The sequence below is a fragment of the Pelodiscus sinensis genome, chromosome 1, assembly GCF_049634645.1.
Source record: "Pelodiscus sinensis isolate JC-2024 chromosome 1, ASM4963464v1, whole genome shotgun sequence".
NCBI lineage: Eukaryota > Metazoa > Chordata > Testudines > Trionychidae > Pelodiscus > Pelodiscus sinensis.
Window position 1 is genome coordinate 301,226,225 of NC_134711.1, and position 20,156 is coordinate 301,246,380.

The 20,156-nt window shown below is 43.4% G+C and overlaps 1 protein-coding gene and 1 long non-coding RNA gene across 8 annotated transcripts in view; both read right to left on the bottom strand.

Moving 5' to 3' along the window:
• The window catches only part of LOC142827147 (uncharacterized), a 36,962-nt gene extending 28,269 nt beyond the window's left edge, over positions 1 to 8,693 (bottom strand). Inside the window, exon 1 of the long non-coding RNA XR_012901605.1 lies at positions 8,411 to 8,693. This is a non-coding gene — a long non-coding RNA (uncharacterized LOC142827147). The remainder of the gene's footprint in view (positions 1 to 8,410) is intronic.
• Positions 8,694 to 11,847: 3,154 nt separating this feature from the next.
• Positions 11,848 to 20,156, bottom strand: part of CDK8 (cyclin dependent kinase 8) — a 180,476-nt gene continuing 172,167 nt past the window's right edge. For all 7 annotated transcript variants that reach the window (XM_075919243.1, XM_006138901.4, XM_006138900.4 and 4 more), the window contains one exon: positions 11,848 to 13,124. In XM_075919243.1, coding sequence (XP_075775358.1) covers positions 12,999 to 13,124 — 126 coding nt within the window. In that variant the 3' untranslated portion in view covers positions 11,848 to 12,998. The remainder of the gene's footprint in view (positions 13,125 to 20,156) is intronic.

Here is a 20,156-nt window from a genome sequence, read left to right on the forward strand (position 1 = left end):
GAGTCCAATGTCTTTCCCCTGCATATAAGTCCTTATTTTAGCAAAGGAAATATGACAGAACTTGGCAAGCAGTCCTACTATGGTAAGCCGCCATGTTTTGAACAAAGGTCGTCAATAACAGAAGAGTTTGGTTTGGTTTGAAATAAGGTAAAGAACTTCTTAGGACAGAAAGCCATGCGGGGCCCTTTCAAACCTGCAATTGTGTCACTGCAATTACTGGAATGTTGCATTCAAATCAAGTAACTGCAGATGCAACTGGCCAGCTGAATGTTCAACTCGCTGTAATTTCAAAGTTGCCTGTGCAGTTGCTTACGCAAATTAAATAAGCATTCTGACCGCAAGTGAATGCTTAAAGTATTTCCAAATCAAGCACACAGAAAAGCCATTGGGCCTAATCATGCCTACTCATTCTGGCTGCTCTCAACCAAACCTTCCTATTTCCCATTTTAAAATATTCTTATTTTATTATTATGCTATAATGTTCTCCGGGAATGGTCCCAAAGGTGAAGTTTACAATAATATTGCAGCATCTCTGGTGGCATAATTCTTTCCTAAAAAGGCTCTATTTTAATGCCTGCCCCACTAAGAGATTCAACATGTTTATCATCCTTTGAAGGAATGAGTTCTTTCTGATGTTCCTGTTTGCCTCATTTATAGATTCTCTCCGCCAGTTTTGAGTCTTTCAGTGGCATGAGCAGCTCTTTTAGCTCTTCTTTACTGAATAATGTTAAATGCAGCTCATGGGATTACTGCATTACAAACAGAATATTACCAAAATGAGATAAATCACGAACACATTAACCTCCCTCTGTTAAAGACATTTCATCCTGAGGCATATTTCCTGGTGTCAGATACTATGTATCAAGTGTTTGGTTATCCAGGCTGCTTTCCTACAGCTAGCAAAGACAGCACAGCAGTGCAGCAACCATCTCTGGAGTGCAATTGTCTAAAATATTCATTAGTCATGAGATTCTCTGTGTGAGCTTTCTAAGTTAAAAGCTGATGACAGATTTTCAGACCATTTTTGCATAGCAGCTTCTTTTCTGTGCCATGCAACTTGTCCTTTGAATGGAGCTAAAATGTGTCATGACACTAGGGGTCCTTCTCACATGCAAAATATGCTTTTTATGTTTACTGTTGGGAACAAATGTAATTGTGACGGGGGGAACTGAGCTGAAGTTTCAGTTGTTTCTTAAGTTTTACAGGGAAATTCACATTCTTGAATGCAGCTGCTTAATTTCCCTTTGTATGGCCCATTTGGAGCAGTGGTAACTCAGGAACAAGGGAGCTTGCATGTTTGTGCCTTGTGATTTCAGGCGAGCTCCTTAAAACAAAACTGAGCCTTAGTAGTGTGATTTCTAAGAACGAGCTTTATTGACTGTATCTCTGCAGCACACGCAGGCTGCTCACTCTCCTCATGTCCCATCCCCACACGAACAAACCTCTTCTCTTCTTGGCCTGCCCCAAAGTCTTGCTTGAGAGTCAGTAGGGAACTGCACAGGACATTACACTGAACATGTGGTGTTTTGCCTTCAGGTGCCAGTTCCTGGGAACATGCGACTCAACAGGTGTCCACCATAGGCAACGTATGGAGGGCATGTGGGGTCAAGTGCCTCCCCCCAGATTTTTGCTTGGCCTGCCAGGGTGGGAGAAAAAGGGGCTTCCTTTACCCGCTGTGTCTGCTCCCTGGCCCACTGAATCCCTGTCCCTGGCAGCCAGGCCCAGGTGGGGACTGCGAGGGACAGGACTAGCTGCTTCTCACAATGTCTGCTTGTGGTCATGGCTTGGTGCAATGCAGCAGCTGCATGAGAGAGATCCTGGGTGGGGCAAGTAACCCACCATGCCTGGCTGAGCCAGCCAGCTGGAGGGGGAAGAGGCTTTGGTTTGCTTTGCTCATGTTTTGTACGTGTAATTGGGATTATGTTCTCCAATGTGCATTACTTTGCATTTACAAATGTTAATTCCATCTGCCCTTTTACTGCCCAGTTTTGTGAGATCCCTTTGTAAATTTTTGCAATATGCATTAAACTTCACTATGCTGAGTAATTTTGTATTGTGTCCAAATTTTGCCACTTCACTGTTTACCACCTTTTCCAGATAATTTATGAGTATGTTGAACAGCACTGGTCCCAGTGCAGATGCTGGGGGAGGGGGGGGAGGAGAGGAGAAGGGGAGGGTATGTCCCACAGTATACCCCTCTCCATTGTGAAAACTGACCATTTATTTCTACCTTTTGTTTCCATTTACTTACCCTTGAAAATACCCTCCCTTGCTTAACTGCCTATGGTGAGGGACCTAGTCAAAAGCTTTCTGATATTCCATGCACACTAGATCCACTGGAATCCCCTTATGTCATGTTATTGGAGTCTAAAGATCATTGTTGCACCTATGGGGGGGAGGGTGTTTGCCCCAAAAGTCTGTACAAAGGGGGCCATGTGAGGTGTCACGTGAAAGCTTGTGTTCTACTGATTCTGTAGATGCTCTTCATGTACTTGTATAATATCTGTATGTGGAGTTATAAATACGTACTCTGTGTTAATGCTGGAAAATTCTCTGTCTGAGGCAGAGCAATGTGCCAGGAATGTTCATTCAATGGCTATGCTAATTAGCGAGGCTCCAGGGACAATAGATCTCCAAATGCCAAAGACACACCTGGGGAATGAATCTGGATGCCTGCAGACCAGCCAGATTAATGGTTGCTGGCTTGGGACACAAGGATAGGTCGCTGGGCCACGTAACCCGTTCCAGCTCGGAAGAGACCAGAGATGGATATAAAATGCCATCTGGCAGACTCCATTTTTTCTTGAGTTCAGCTCCTGATCCCAGATGCAGCCTTGCAGGGAACAACGAGCTGGGAAGAATTGTGGACCCGTCCTGACATAGGATGTACACCAGAGACCTTTTAAGATAGCAGTTATAACTTCTCTGCTAAAAGCCTACATTGAGAACTGGGTGATTTGATGCATGTAATGTATTCTCCTTAACAACCGTACTCTCATGCTTTTCTTTCTTTTATTAATAAACCTTTAGATTTTAGATTCTAGGTGCAATTCAAGGTGCTTATTTGGTTCAATGAAGCCTTGTACTGTTTGGGTCCCATCAGGATTGGCTCAGTGTGGTCTTGTGGGTAAGATCCAGAGTGTAAATTGACTGAGAACTGTGGCTGGTTGCTTGGGACCAGAAGAACCCATTTGGGGTCGGTGAGATTGGGTTCTAAAACCCCTCATCTATGTTAGGCCCGGGGCTGATTGGGGCACAGGAAGAACTGGGGTGTCAGAGGGGTTTTGCTCGTGAGGCTTCTAGCTGGCCAGATTGGCAGCTGAAGTGCTTGGTGTGACTGGTTTGTGGCCTATTGGGGCAGGTCTCCAGTTTGAGCAATTCGCCCTGAGTGGACACCCTCAGCTGTGCCCAGACCCAGCCTGGTCCATCACACCATATATGTTTGTTCACCCCCTCAAAAAATTCTAGTACATTGGTGGAGCCTGATTTTACCTTTACAGAAACTGTGTTGACTCTTCTCCCAACATAGCATGTTCATTTGTGTGTTTGCATTTTATTGTTTGCTACAGTTTCAACCAAGTTGCCTGGTATTGAGTTAACCTTACTGTTCTGTAATTGCCAGACTTGCCTCTGCAGCCTTTTTAAAATAATTGCTGTCACATTAGCTATTCACCAGTCATCTGGTACAGAGGCTGATTTAAGCAATAGATTACAGGCCACAGTTAGTAGTTCTCCAGTCTCATATCAGAGCTCTTTCAGAACTTGATCCTGGGGACTTGATTATTTATCAGTTTGTCCCAACTTCCTCTATCGACACCTTAATGTTGAACAATTCCACTGAGTGGTCACCTATAAAGAACGCTCGGGTGTTGGAATCTCCTTCACTTCCCCTGCATTGTAAGCAGATGCAAAGAATTCATTTAGGTTCTCTGTCTTATTTGAGTGCTCTTTAAGCACCCCTTTCAGCCAGTGGACTGACAAATTGATTAGCAAAGGTCCTACCTCTAATGTACATTACAAATTGCTCATAGTTTGTGCATCTTTTGTTAAGAGCTTTTCAAATTCTTTTCTGGCCTGCCAAATTATATTTTTACACTTGACTTGTCAGAGTTGATGATCCTCTCTATCCTCCTCAGTAGGATTTGATTGACCCAGTAGCTGGTGCAATGAGAGTAGATCATCATTGGCGATCCCTCAATCTGAAGATGATCTCTACCACATATTTATGTGTGGGTCAAGGTGACTTCAGAATCCAATATTGGAACTTCCGCTCCACCTGCAGTAGGTACAGACCTTTTGTGGTAGGCCAGCTGCCTGCTGGGAGAAAGTTCTTCCTTTTTCCTTCTTTCTCTATTTTCAGCTTTGAGGGCAAGGCGCTTCTTGAAGCTGGCCACTGCCTCATGTGGGACCATTGGGGTCAGTTGGTGGCTTGTGTTTCTCCCAGCATGTGATGTTTACATACATTTTCATGGGATACGTGTCAGTGTGTCTTTGTAGCATTTCCTCTGACCGCCACAGGGTCTCTGACAATGGGTGAGCTGAGAATAGAAGACTTGTTGTGGGAGGTGAGAGTCTGGCAGCCACACACAATGTCCATCCCAGATACATAATAGGGCAGAGGACTGAGAATAGTACAAGTAAAACAAAAGGGGGAGCGAGACACAAAAGAGAAATGAGAAGGAAGACGAGAATGTTAAAGATCATAGATTCATCTCATACTATTTATTATTTCTATTATTTAGCTAACTTCGGAGGACACGCACATACAAACATTTTACAATAGAAGAAGGGATACTGAAAAAAACAGACGCTAAATGAATTCTTTTCATCTGCTTTTAAACTAAAAATTCCCAGCCACAAATCAGTTCCTCATACGCACTCAAGCAAAGCCTGATGTGACTAGATAATGTGCAACTTGCCTGGGGTGGATGTATGTTCCAGCGATGCTGGAGCAGCAGGGGATGCAAATTCCAGAGTCTAGGATTGCTTTACCCCCATTCTCTCCTCCATGTCATTGAGGATGTCTTGTATCCAGTCCTCAGTAGTTCAAACCTTGGGCTAATTAGCCAGAGTATCCCGACAAACTCAACTGCCTGCATATTTCATAGAGAGGGGGCCTCTAAGACTGATGGGACCCAAACGGTACAAGGCTTCATTGAACCAAATAAGCACTTTGAATTGCACCTAGAAACTGGTGAGCTGAGACACTCACCACGCCCTTGGGCAAGGAAGGGGTGGCTAGCAGCACCATCTCAGTATGTGTTCAGGTGTTGCTTCAGCCAACACTCTTGCATCCAAACTGCGGTTTTGGCTGGATACTGCAAACACCAGGGTCCCTTTCTCTCTGTGGCAAAGGACATGACATGTAGAGCTTCGTATCATCTGTGTGTCTGGAGCTACTGCAGCCAAAGTGCCTCACTTTCCAAGTCTTCTCACATGCACATTCAGCAAGAATGACTGAATACTGCTCTGAGCCACCCTGCACAAGAGAGTTCCCCTGATAAGAGACTAACTGTTATGAAAATGTAGGTGGTTTCTAGAACTCAAGGACAGGGGCTTCAACCTTCCTGGATTCCCATCCCATTGGTCACTTTTCTCTGCATCTTTGCACTGTTCCTGTCTTAATCATGGACCAAGAGAACGGCCTCTCTGCTGTGCCCAATGCAATCCTGGCCCACCCACCTCTCATTTAAACATCAACCATGGAACTGGAGCTCCTGGAAACTCCAGGCTCACATACTCCTGAATTGCCAACACAGTCATTAGGGACTCCTCTGACTACATGAAATGGAATCATACCCAAAACAGATTTGGTTCAAGACCATTTCCAGTCCAGTGATTTTTCTACTTAATGATCTTTTGTTCTCTAATTTCTCTGAATTCCTTCTGCAATAGTTTTATCCCTGCCATTTTCTGGTTGATAACACCTGTTCAGATATCAACAATTCTCTGACTATTTTTACTTTTGCATTGTTTTGCTTGTGAGTCTGATTTTTGTTTTATTTTGTTTATAGTTCGGTTGCCTAATTCCAAAGGGTATGTCTACACTACCCTCCTAATTCGAAATAGGAGGGTAATGTAGGCATACCGCAATTGCAAATGAAGCCCAGGATTTGAATTTCCCGGGCTTCATTTGCATAAAGCCGGCCGGAATGAGGAGTACAGCTAGTTTGGATTAGGAAGCCTAGCTACTCCGTGCCGCGTGTAGCCGCGCGGCACGGGGTTCGAACTGCCGGCATTTAAAAATGGCGCCGGCCGGCTTTATGCAAATGAAGCCCGGGAAATTCAAATCCTGGGCTTCATTTGCAATTGCGGTATGCCTACATTACCCTCCTATTTCGAATTAGGAGGGTAGTGTAGACATACCCAAAGAGTACTTGATTGTGAATCACTGATATTGCAAACTCTCCATAGTTGCATGACAGAGCTTGAAGCCTAAGATCGGTGAGGTAAAGTCCAAATTGCTCTTCCTGTGTAGCTTCATTAAAACAAGTCTCTTGTAGGTGTTAGTCTATAAAGTGAAAACTATGCATCAAACTTTTGAAAAATTCATCCACTTTGTGCATTTTTGTTCACTTCTTCTGACTCTACCTTAGGGCAAGTGTCCCTGACCTGTGTCCCTGGTAAGAGAAGCAGTGCTGGGTTTAGTTTATCAGGAATTTCCCAGAGAGCTATGTCAGAAAGTGCTGCATAAATGCTCTTTGCTTATCATCCATTTCTCCTCCCCTTTCCCCAATCAGTGGCACTGGAGAGTTGATTGTTTTATCAAGCAAAAGAGACTTTTCCTATACCTACACAGCCTGACTTCATACGGTCTGCAACCTGAGCCCAGATGCTACCATAACTATTAGTAAACCACTCAGAAAAAAACAGGCTAAGTATAGAAAGAGTGCTTGATCTTTATAATGGGAATTTTTTTTTAGAGTAGCTTTTCACAATGCATTATAGCACTGTTACCAGTACCTTTTCTGGCTAGGAACAACATTGGGAGATTTTTCAAGTCTGGTTTCAGAATATATTTTCTTCATTAGTTTTGGGGAATGAAATTACACTTTGCAAACTATTAGGGTCATGCACTGAGCTCACACAGTGTAAAGACCATACATAGATCTGTGATCTAATAGTCAAAGGTATACCTCCATAGGTATAAACCAGGGGTGTCCAAACTTTTTTCAAAGAGGGCCAGATTTGATGAAGTGAACATGCGTGAGGGCCGACCATTTTGCCTGACATTCTTTGAACCATTAAAATTAAATGCAAATTAACTATTTTATGCAAAGTTTATTGCAAACGGCAAACGACATAACACCAACTATACATGTTGTGTCCAAATATATTTATAACTGATTTAGACCAACTGACATTAACAGATTTTACAATGTATTCATCTCAATTGAAAAAAAAAAACTTGCCTACACTAATGTGAAGGGTGACACTGAGATCTGGACTGCAGTACATAGGCTAGGTCTGGTTCAAAGGCAGTCCCTGATCTCAGCAGCTGCGGAGTCCGTCCCTGCACTCTCAGCCCCAAGGTAGAGGGCCTGCAGGGTCAGAGGCGGGGCGGAGAGCGCAGGGCACGCTGGCCTCACGGCGGCCCGGGGGCAGGGCGAACCCGTAGCCAAGCGGGGGAGCAGGGCTGCGGACGTGCCCTACATGGTGGACTTTAGGACCGCAGCGGCCGCCATGGACGGCGGCGGCACGGCCGGAAGCGGCGCCAGTCAGAGGAGCGCCGGGGAGCCAGGAGAGTGGGAGGAAGCGGGGGCTGTCCCTGCACTCTCAGCCCCAAAGCGGAGTGCAGGGGCAGGGTTTGGGACCGCGGCGGCGGCGGCCCGAAGCGGCGCGCTGAGCGCGCTAGTTAAAAAAAGCACCGGGGAGCCGGGAGAAGCGGGGGGCCGTATTAAATCCGACCGCGGGCCGCATTTGGCCCGCGGGCCGGACTTTGGACATGCCTGGTATAAACAAACAATGGCATTACGTCCAGCCAGTGACTGTGAGTATATTCCACCAAGTAATCCCTGAAGTGATTCAGAGGAGGTGCCTAGTAACCTCCTTTCATTTCCCTGTACTATACATTTGCAGTGTTGTACTCTTCAAAATCCCTAGGACAAAAGCACAATAAGCCCCTAGAGGAATGCAAACACGTCTTCTCCACTCAGCAAGTATTCAGGGTGTGGTGAGACAGATGATTGTGTCCCAGGCATATGTGCTACAAACATTTGCCTCTCTCTCATCTCGGCTTAGATCTGTGTCCACCCTCACGAGTACTCTGGATCTTTAATGATCTGATTATTGAACTTTTCAAAGCAGGATGGAACAGTTTACTTTGCAAATAGGTTTGTATGATACCTGACTCATGCAGTGTTAAAAACAATTTCCTTCATGGCCACCACAACAGTGGCAGCAGACTCACCTGGTCGGTTGAGTAGCATCTCTTCATTTTAGGTGGTTTTCCTCTTCCTGTCATCTGAGCTGATCAACAATGTGTATGCTTCCTTGTGAACTGGAAAAGCGCATGATTGTAAATGACAGCATCATCACTCAAGCAGAATTACTGATGTGGCAGAGGCTTGCTGAGATCTGACAAAGAAAAGTAGTTGCTAATCAGCCACCAGGTTCTGAATATAGAATGGTTTCTGACCTCACATTATTCAGAGACACATGCTGCTCTTCAAAAAAGGAAACTCTGATCTCAAATCCACAGCACACCCCATGAGGTTTTAAACTCACACACACTTATAATTTAAAACTGCTAGTTTGTAAAGATGTTTGTAACAAATATATAGGAAAAGATGCTGGTGCCATATATACATTGTAAAAGGTGAAAACAACTTTAAGTTCTAAGCTGCAACATTTTATTCTGATTACATTTTTTTGGTCTTGTGAAGAGAAAGAAACCCGTGCCCAGGGCCAGAACAAGGTCTGGACACATAGTAAGTTTCATTTTGCGTGGGATGTAAATAGCGGAGAGATCTCATGCTAGCTTTCTGCACTCAGATGAACTTCATTCTTTGATGCACAGCCTTCCCACTGGTGACACTAGCAACCTTGCTTGGGCATCCAAATACAAAATTTAGCCTTAGTGACCTGTTTTCAAAAGTCGAAGTCTTAGTCACATGATTCCCATTCAAGTCACTAAGTGTCACATGGTTGGCACAAACTCGAAATGCTATGGGCAACATGTGGATCTTTTCCCTGGCATACACATGGCAGTCCAAGTAGAACCACGCTCAGAATAGTTTCTGACAGGGTCTTTATTCTCTCTGATATCTGCAATTTGTGCTTGGACCTCGGGAGAGCTGAAAAGGTGCATAGATGGGGTGAAAGTGTCAAGTGCTGTTCATCTAAGATTTTTTTATATCACACTAAGCTCTTAGATACCACTGGGTAACAGCAATTTGTTTAACAGACTTTTGTGAAACAATAGGGGCCAAACCCTTCACGGCTTTTCCACAAGAGCAGCTTTCACATAACTTCTCTCTCCAGTAAGAGCACAATTGAGCTATTCATCTTTATACTTACTCTTCTATAAAATATACAGGTAGAGGGCAAGGCAGGCTCACAGAGAACATAGTGCTACTATTTTTAACTCCTCAGTGGAGTTCTGCACTTTCTGTAGCAGGGAGTGGGAAAATTGACTTCTTCTGCAAAGTGGTCACAGAGTTCTTGTGAGATGTAGGGGACTCCTATTTACGTGTTGCTAAGGGACCTGGGGCAAGTAAGTGCTCTTCCACATGATTTAAATAGATAATGCAGAGATCACATACACATTTGCCATTAAACATTTTCTCAGGAAAGAAAAAGTTGAATGTAGTTCCAGAAGTTCAAATACCATAGAAAACCACAAGTGTCTTCATTTATACATGGAGGTTAGAAGGCACATTGGCCCTTCCGCTGTCAGTCTCGCAATTTGGCTTCACTTTTCACAGTAACCCTCAAAACCCCCATTTGATCAACTATTAATCCTGCTGAGGAGAGCTGAATGTAGGCACCTGTGAAGTCTGTCAATACTATTTTTCAGTGAGGCAGAGAAGTCATGAAAAAACAACCACTTTCCTATCCTGGGAACTAAATGGGTTGTCCCTGGAGGTGTCTCAGACCCATCCAAGAAGAGAGAGAGAGTTGACCGTGACCTGAACTCTGATCTTTTGCAGGATAGGACATTGCTCTGGCTCTAGAGTAGTACGTTACTTTGGTTTTTCATTTCCCAAATGAGGAGAGTGTGTGTATCTTTGGAGTCCAATCTTCCTTCTGACAACAGATTAGTCTCTCCACTTCCTTCATGCTGACAGCTTCTTTAAAAAGGGGCATACTAGTTGCTCCTTGCCATACATGCTACACTCAGACATAACACTGTCTCTGCTATGATAGTGTTGTTACCTTGCCATAGAGTATATACCCACTCTCCCCTACCAAGGTTAAAGTGCAAACAGTATATTTAAACTGGTGAATAGTGCTATAAGCTTATAGTCCATTTTCAGCATGATTTTAAAGGAAGAATAATTTCTAGAATAAGATGACAAACCTATATGAAATTTCCATGAAGTCAACTCTTAGGAATAACATCAAACTGACCCAGATATAGGTTGGACCTCCTCAGTCTGGCATCTTTGGGACCTGAACTGTCCCAAACCAAGGCGTTTACTGGTCCTAGGGAGGTCAATGGCCACTGCTGGCTGTCCAACTCCTGGGCTCCTCTCCCTGGCCCTCCCTACTCTAGCAGTGGCCCTGCTAACACTGGTCTGGCCGAGGCTCCCTGCCATGCTGCCTACTAGCTGCTGCCAGGGTCCCCCAGGTTTCCTTGCTGGGATCACTTGGCTGCTGAGGCTGCTGTAGCAGGGTCCTCAGCCTGGGCTGCCTGACCACCCAGGCCTTGCTGCTGCTGGGGGGGGGGGGTCTCTTGGGTTTCCCGTCTGGGGGTGCCCAGCTGCTGCTGGCAGCCCCACTGCTGCTGGGGATTCCCCAGGGTTCCCTGGCTAATACACCCCACTGCCACCAGCCGCACTGCAGCTCAGGGGTTGCCTGGCTGGGGCTAAGGCTCCCCAATCAGCTGGCTCTGCTGAAGCCAGGGGTTCCCTGGACAGGACTCCCCTGCTGCCACCTGACCCAGCTGACATTAGGGGATACCCAGTCGGGGTGGGGATGCCCCAGCTACTGCCTGGCCACCCTGATACTGGGATTCCCCAGCTGCAGCCAGTGCTCCTCAACCACCACCTGGCCCAGGCAGGACCCCTCAGCTCCCATGTTCTCCTGGCTGGCTCCTGCTCCCACCTATGGGACTCTTGGGTCCAGCAACACCCATGGCCATTGCAGACCATGGATGTTGCTGGACCAGAGAATCCCAGATTTCGAAGGTTCAGCCTGTACTAAGTTTTCTTGTAATTCAGTGATAGCCTGACATTGTAATGAAACTGAACCCTTTCACCTGTAGAAAAAAAAAATTGTGTAGGCAGCAGGGTATGCTTGTCCCAGGAAATAGTATTGTGGGATTAGGTACCAACATGACAAATGATTTAGAAAACCCTAGATGTGGTTTTATAAATTCTAGCATGGCTAGATTCTGTGTATTAGGTCAGTCGCATAACCCATAGAATGTAATTACTATTTTGTAAGTCAGTACAGCATAGCTGATTATCTGTGCAGTGTTATAAAAGGGTAATCAGAAAGAGGGAAAATGTAGTTCTTGCAACACTAGATGACACAAAGCAGGTAAGAGAATCCTTCCTACTTGCAATAGAAATTACTGTTAAATTAAGAAACTAGTTTATTCAGACAGTACCTATATGGATGTTACTGCATTAAAGAATTCAATGTCTGTTGCTAAAAAGGAATACAAGCAAAATTCATATGCAGATTTATGAAAAATAAATTTATTACATAACACCTTGTTTTAACAATGTTCAGTTTTTTTATTCAGAATACTTGCGTCATTCATGTAAAATAGTTTGATACAGTACATTGTATGTTATAGTTTTTCCTCAAATTCTAAGGTTCTCCTAACACCTTATCCTTTTCTGTAATAAGGGCATCCCTAATAACGTGCAAAAATATTTTAAAAATAATTAGCTGAACAAAATTTAAAATCCACTACACCAATCCACCTCTCAAAAATCATGACAAAATATCTGAATGGATGCCACACTTTAAGAAATATCATTCATGCTTTTTTAATCCCAAAGCATGCTCACAAATCAGCAACACTAATAGGAAAAATAAAACACTGTCTATGACAATCATTTTAGTTTGTTTGCTGAACCAAACATGTTTATATCAATGACAACAAACTTATTTTACTATCGAATAGCAGCTTTAATACCAGTCAAGTCATAGATTTAAAAACAAAAACAAACTTATATGCTGGAAATTAATCTTTGGGAGGCTTGTAATCTGCTGGAAAAATGCAAATGTTTTCATTTTCTTAAAAAATCTTATTGTAGCAATTTTGTTGATCATAAAACATTGATCAATGTGGAAAATGAACCAACACACAAAAGTCACTAAAAATAAATGTATATCAAAATTATCTCAATTAGAGTCATGGTTATTTTGTTTTTTGCCATGTTAACATATACTGTATGCTTCAAGTACCAGTTAAAGGATTTTGTGTACTATTGGTCAGATAATGTTGTTACATCAAGAGAATTCACCACATACAATAAAAAAAAATGCTTGCCCCTAGCACATTTCACAGCTTCAACTGCTACAGACTGTCACGGAAAAAAATGCATTGGTCAGTCTGAACCATGTCAAGTAAACTATGGAAGTAGCATATCCACAACACAAACTGTGCTAGCACTTTCTTTTCAAGTCTAACCCCAAAACAGGTACAATTTGGGAGCCACTACTCCATTCTGTGAAAAGTGGTGGAACTTGGCTATCAGACATTTTGAAGGTGTGGTTGTACAGTACATTCTTGTGGCCCAAGCCAGGCTCCAGGCAGACAGCTGCATGACCAGTCCTACAGCATTAGCAACAGTGCATTGACATTATTCAGGTGCAGCTCAGTACCGGTGTGTCTGATGGGAGTACTGTGGAGGCTGCTGGGAGGTAGTTGAATATCCCATGCTGCTCTGTGGCTGCGATGTGCTTGGTCCAGGGTTGGGGTAGGCAGCATGGGGATTGGAACGCTGGAAATAATGAAGGAGAAGAGAATTGATCCCTATAGTGGATGCATAAATACTACACATTGCATTCCCTATTCATTTTTGAGGTCTCTGCTATGTGTGGCAATAATTAACAAGTACTACAGCACAGTATCTCAATCACTTGTATTTACAGTGTTCTCCTTATTTTGATTACAGTAGTTAAGGATATGAACACCAGGAATATTTGATTGAGAGTAACAAGTAATGCTGTTTATTACCCATCCTGACCTGTTCCTTCTGAATTCACATTTGTCATGTCACCCATGTCCATTCAACTCTCCAGACAGCTTACGCTCACCACTGTGGTACATCAGTGTGTTAAACAAATAAAACTTACAACGAAAAATATCCAAGGAACCCTCCACTGGTTTCCCCCCGCCCCCCAAGAGCACATATTTGGGAGGTTTGTGGTGTATTTAATGATGATTAGTAATAATTCAAGAAAGTTTATCTGGGAGACCTTTGCATATGAGATTAATTTTGGGTTACTAGACCACTCATGATGAGGAAGGTATTTTCTAAACAGTCAAGAAGGCTGCGCCAAATAGCTCACAAACAGGCCAAAATCTTGAACCTGTTTAACTTGCTCAGGATCAAATGTGGGACACAGAAAAAGTCAAAAAATATTTAATTATTACAGTTTAAAAAGCTGTAACTGATCCAGGATTTATTTCTGCTGCTTAAACACTTCAGACTTTTCTTTTCGCTAGTCTTCATTTAGATCAAAAGTTAAGTTAGATTCAATAAATGTGTTGAGATGGTAACACACTGGGGAAATAAAAATGCCTTTTATAAAGCAAGATAGACAGGTACTCTGCACATGTGCATTTAAGGTACTCTGCACATGTGCATTTAATCACTCTCTAGGTGCATGGTGGCGAGGAGAAAATAAATAGTTCTAACAGAACTTCCAGCCAGCAGGGGATAAATTAGCATTGCTGTACATCATGGCTCACATGATGGTTGAGCTGTTATGACATTTATCTTCACTCTTGAGGGACAGACTACTCTCTTAAACAGAAGTGACAGAACAGCCATCATATGATCCAGGTCTGTATAATAAATAAAGGATATGTTTAACAGTGCAAAAATCTCTAGATGTACTTTCTGGCAAAATGTGCCTCAAATATGCAGGAAATGGAAAAAAAACTTTAAAAAGTTGAAAATTAACCTTTAATGCTTTATTTGTAATATATTTAATGACAGACTTCCACACCCTTACTCCTGAAAAATGTTGCTTATTTGTTTTATGTGATCAATTAGAAGATGATTTGGTAAATTAACATCACATAGGGCAACAAATAACTTGAAAAAACAAAAGTAAAAATTCCAAACAACCCACACCCCTCTACCTCCAAACAACCCTAACCTCTCTCATCGTGAGATAAAAACTTGTTACAACATCAGGGTAGCAGGACTGCTCCAATTGATTTCAGCGTTGTCACCTTAAATGTGCAAGCTGATTCTTCTGAAACAACAGGACATGGAAGTCTATATACCCAAAACAAACCTTACCTAACTGCTTTTATGCATGATGGAAAAGATTGCACAGAGGGAGACTTTATAGGAGAGCTTGCGTGATTTAACAAAAGATGTAGCTGCTGAGGGGATGTCTTAGTAAACGTCCTCAGAGAATGGTTGTTTCTATCAAAGGGCTCAATGTAACAGTATGGGAGAACCAAGAGACAGATGTTTGGTCAAAATAATGGTGCATTTTAAAATTTTCTCCTGCTTCCTTGGGTTGAAGAATCATAGGGGGAGATTCAGAGACAGGTATGCCCATCGGTAGGTGGCATTTAAATGCTTTAGCCTCACTGCTGTCAAGCTCATGCAGGTTCCTTCCATCTGTCTTATTTACTCTACGAGTGCAGTATCATCCTTACCTTCTTAAAAGTTTAGGGGAAATAGACTGAATTTCTGAAAGTCAAACATTGTGCTTTGCAAAAGCACAGCACTAAGGTAAGCAGCAAGGGCGGATCTACAATAAAACATACCAAGTCCTACCATGGGGGACCCCCCCCCCCAAGGCCGGGTAGTCCAATACTAGGTCTGGCATGCTGCATGCAGGGGCCAGCTGCTTTGCGGGAGGGCCAGTTCCTCTGCAGAGAGGATTTGGAGGGTGGGGAGCAGGGAGGCTCACCAGCAGGCTGCAGCCTCAGGAGAGCTGGCAGGAGGCAGTGAGCCGTGAAAACACGGGCTGGAAGGCTTCAGAAGAGAATGGGGCAGCCACACAACCGGAAAGAGAAAAGCCGTGCTTTGAAGCAGGAAAGTGATGCTTCTCTCTGGCCACGGGCTGTGTGACTACCCAGTGCTCCTCTGAAGCCTTCCAGCCCAAGTCTGTGCTGCTGGCCACCACATGGTGAGTAGTAGCTGCCCGCAACAGGACAGGAGAGCAGCTGGGTGATGTAGAGCCCGCAAGCTGCACAGCTGACAGGAAAAAGCTGCACTTTGAAGTGGGAAAGCGTTGCTTCTCTCCGGCTGTGCTGCCCCCTCCTGAGTCCTACAGCAGCCCTTGTAATTTTGTGCTGCTGATGGCTGCCACCTGGTGAGTGGCTGCTGCCCCTGGGCGAGAGTGGTGGGAATACTCAGGTGACCAATGGAACTGTGCCTTCCCCCTAATCTTCAGGTGGAGCACATGTGGGTCTCTGCCCACTTCTCTGGGCCAGAGCACAGGGCTACTGAGGCGCTAGAAGCTGTCCTCCATGGCCAGGGAGATCTTAGTATCTCCTCTGTCAGTCTTCTTCAGCCCACTAGGGTGTGTCTGCTACTGAGCTGGGCCCTCAGCTCTGCCCCTACCACCTGAGGCCCCACCCTTTTGGGGGGGGCAAACCTGTCACCTCACACACCTTGCCCAGGGGCCTGGCTATTCTGTCAGCAGCCCCGCCTGAACTTAGTTCCTGTACCTGTGGCCAACACCCAGGTCTGGACCTGTTCCTAGGAGACACAGAGGCTGGCTTTCAGCACCCTACTATTAAAAACGTTCCAGTGCCACTGGTGTTAAGCCTATTTGGGGAATAGGTGGTCCACATCACAGCTCGTCCATAGATACACTCATGCTCTTTCAGACATTTTTAATTTGCCTAAATATCAAGGTCATTTTTTAGTAATAATGAAGTGATATTATGAGTCTGGCAGTCAAAAACACAAAAAATGGAGGCGACATAAGAAAACAAAGCTTAGCAAAAAGATAGTTTGTCATCTTATTTTAAAAATCTTGAAGTATTGAATAGAGGATATTCATCAAAAAGTATAGGCAAGGAAACATCTCAGTTATCTGATCACTTGCCAAGCTGTGGGGAAACCACAACTACAATAGTTGAACAAGTGGACTCTGAAGTGGCAATGGAACTACAAAATATTAGTAAGTTTGTCCAAGTAAGGGAAGAAACCTACCCTAAAGACTCTGCATTATAGTCCAAATCTATTTAATTGAATATGACAGAATATTTCTTGTAAATAAACTGAATAACAGAGATAATATGCAAAATTTGAGAAAAAAAGTACGATGTTGGAGGACGAAAGCAATTTATAAGTCTTCTTGAGTCCCATTTTCTGAAGATGAAGAAAAATGGGACCACAGTAATGAGAAATTGTTTGATTTTTTTTTAAGAAACTGTCAAGGCAGTCTATTGTTATGTTTGTAAAAGGAAAACAAACATTTGTCGATAGACACGCTAATTGGAGAAATGTTGCAAGAGATATTGCTGATGATGAAACTTCCACAGCTCATATTAATGCTATGTCTAAGTTTGATTCTGAGTTATCAGCTCAGTTTGAGAAAGAGTGTTCTTATTGGAGGAAAGTGCCAAGACATGTTATTGCCACAGTGAAACTGCAGTCTTCTTTTGGACTACCTCCAAGAGGACATGAGGAGTTGTCAGGGTCAAATCAAAAAGGTAATTTTTTTAACCTGCCTTGAATATCTTAGTGAATTTGACAATTTTCTCAATGAACATTTGAAAAATTAGCAGTATTGTGGCTCAGGAAAGAACAACTTCTTAATGCACCAAATCTACAATAAATTCATTACTATAATTGCAGAGCAGCTCAGAAACCAATTCACTGAAACTGAAGGATATCAAGTACTATTTCATAATAGTGAATTCAACACCAGATGTCAGTCATGTAGATCAATTAACGTTAATTTTAAGCTATGTGGCTGGCAATGGTGAAGCTGTAGAGCAATTTCTTTGTTTTGTCTCACTAAAATCCCACACTTCTGAATGTCTAGAGACAACAGTTTTGGAAATCATTGCAAATTTAGGTTTGGACATCAAAAATTGTTGTAGGCGGAGCTTTCATAATGCCACAAATATGGCAGGAAAATATTCATGTCTACAGGCAAGAGTGAACAATGCAAATCCCTCTGCTTTGTTCATACTATGTTCCAGCCATTCCTTAAATTTAATCTGCAACACTGCAGCCGCATCTTGTGAAGGAGCTACACATTTTTTTGACATCGTTCAAAACAAGTTTTTTTTTCCTGTTGCCTCACATTGCTGGAGTATGCTAATATCATGCTCGGAGCAAGTAAATTAAAAACATTTGACAGTCAAAAGAATTTGTGACACCAGGTGGTCTGTTCATTCAAATGCTGTTTTTTGGCTTTGAAAATGAGCTATGATATTATAAAGAGAACCTTATTAAACATCAAATTCTGAAAAACCACATGCAAACACTGAAGCAAAATCCTTAGCAGAAAAGTTTGAAAAGTATGATATTGCTGTTTTTACTATTTTGTAGAACTGTTTACTTAAAAGAATTAATGCCCTCAGTAAATCATTGCAAAATGATACAAATGTATTGAATGTTGCACAAATGTTAGCCTCAGTTACATTTTGTTATGGAATTTCATGACTACAGGCAGTCCCCAGGTTACGTACAAGATAGGGACTGCAGGTTTGTTCTTAAGTTGATTCTGTATGTAAGTCGGAACTGGCGTCCAGATTCAGCCGCTGCTGAAACTGATCAGTTTCAACAGCGGCTGAATCTGGACGCCAGTTCTGACTTACATACAGATTCAACTTAAGAACCCCAGACATCCCCAAGTCAGCTGCTGCTGAAACTGATCAGCGGCTGATTCCAGGAAGCCCGAGGCAGGGGCTTCCTGTAGTCAGCCACTGGTCAGTTTCAGCAGCGGCTGACTTGGGGACACCTGGGGCAGAGCAGCTGGGGTGCTGCTGGGTTGGTCCAGTAGCGCTGCCGTTCCTCGGCGCTACTGGACCAACCCACCAGCACCCAAGCTGCTCTGCCCCAGGTGTCCTGATTCAGCCGCTGCTGAAACTGACCAGCAGTGGCTGAATCAGGACGCCTGGGGCAGAGCAGCTGGGGTGCTGCCGGGTTGGTCCAGTAGCGCCCAGAGTGGCGCTACGGGACCAACCGACACCGCCCCAGCTGCTGTACCACAGGCATCGGAGCAAAGCTGTGGAGCACGGGGGCAGCGGGACAGCCCAGATGCGCTGTGGCTGTCCTGCTGCACTCGGACACCGCGGCTTTGCTCTGCTTTGCTCCCCGTCTCCCTGGTCTGCAGACCAGGGGGACAGGGAGCAAAGCCGCGGAACACGCAGGCAGCAGACAGCCCAGACGCGTCTGGGCTGTCCGCTGCCCGCGTGTTCCGCGGCTTTGCTCCCCGTCCCCCTGTTATGCAGACCAGGGAGACGGGGAGCAAAGCAGAGCAAAGCCAAGGAGCACGCGGGCAGCAGACAGCCCAGACGCATCTGGGCTGTCCGCTGCCCGCGTGCTCCGCCGCTTTGCTTCCTCTCCCTGGTCTGCTGGAGACCAGGGAGACGGGCCCCGTTCGTAACTGCGGATCTGACGTAAGTCGGATCCGCGTAACTCGGGGACTGCCTTTATAGGTCCACGGAAGCCAACGTACTAACAGTAACAGAAAATGTAGGTTCCTCTGTTATATCTGATGAGAAGCGTTTAAAACAAAACAAACAAAAACAAAAAAACATGAAGTTTTTTTTTCAATGAAACTAGAGACAATGAAATCAATTTAAAAGGGAAAGAGAAGATCATTATTGAAACTGTCAATATTATTTGTGACACAATAATAGTGCAACTACAGAGTAGAAATGAAACTCTAAAGGAAACTGTTGATTTATTTTGCATGTTTTTTGACAGAAGTAGGAATGAAGATGCTAAAAGCCTTTATAGCAAGAAATTAAGTGAATTCTACCAAGAGGACATAGACACAAATCTTTCTGAAGATGAAGTGAAACATTTCATTCATTGTATCAAAACTAATGAGGTCTGTGCTTTGAGATCACCAGTTGATTGTATAGACTTGTCCATGACGGTTTGCAGGAAACCTTTCCAAATGTAGAAACCATTTGAAAATATTTTTAACAATACTTGTGACAAATGCTTCTGGGTGAAGTGAGTTAACAATTTTTAACTCTTTTTCTGTATTGAAGTGAGTTAAAAATTATTTGCGAAATGGGCATCAGGAACATATGACAAGTCCAGCAATATTGACAATTGAAAGCGCCTCTTTACAAAATATTACTTATGATGACTTAATTGATGATTTTGTAAAGAAAAAGTGTAAAAAGAAAGCTACTGAATAAGATTCTTCAGAGGAAGTTAACTTATTTTTCCATTCATGCATCATCTATACATTTATTTTTACATATTTTTCCCATTAGCTTAATACAAATACAAGCTTTCATCTAGACTAGAAGTTCTCAAACTGTATTCCCATAACTCCATTCAGGTGGACTGAGGAAAGGTTATTATGTTTGGTTGGTTTTTTTTGGTAATGAAGTGCTCTTATCCAAAGCACTTTAAAATAGTTAGCTAATGGTACAAACAATATTTGGAAAGATGATTAAGTGGTTCACTGAGATCCTCTGCAATTTTCAAGTGGAGTGTGACAAAATTTAGATAACAAAAACAATCAAGGTACCTCACTTTATTTTCATTTACTTCTTATTACTTATAATATAGGCAGAGGAGGAGAGAAAAAGAATGAAAAATGGGAGGGACAGAAAGGGTGAATGTGCTTTTTTC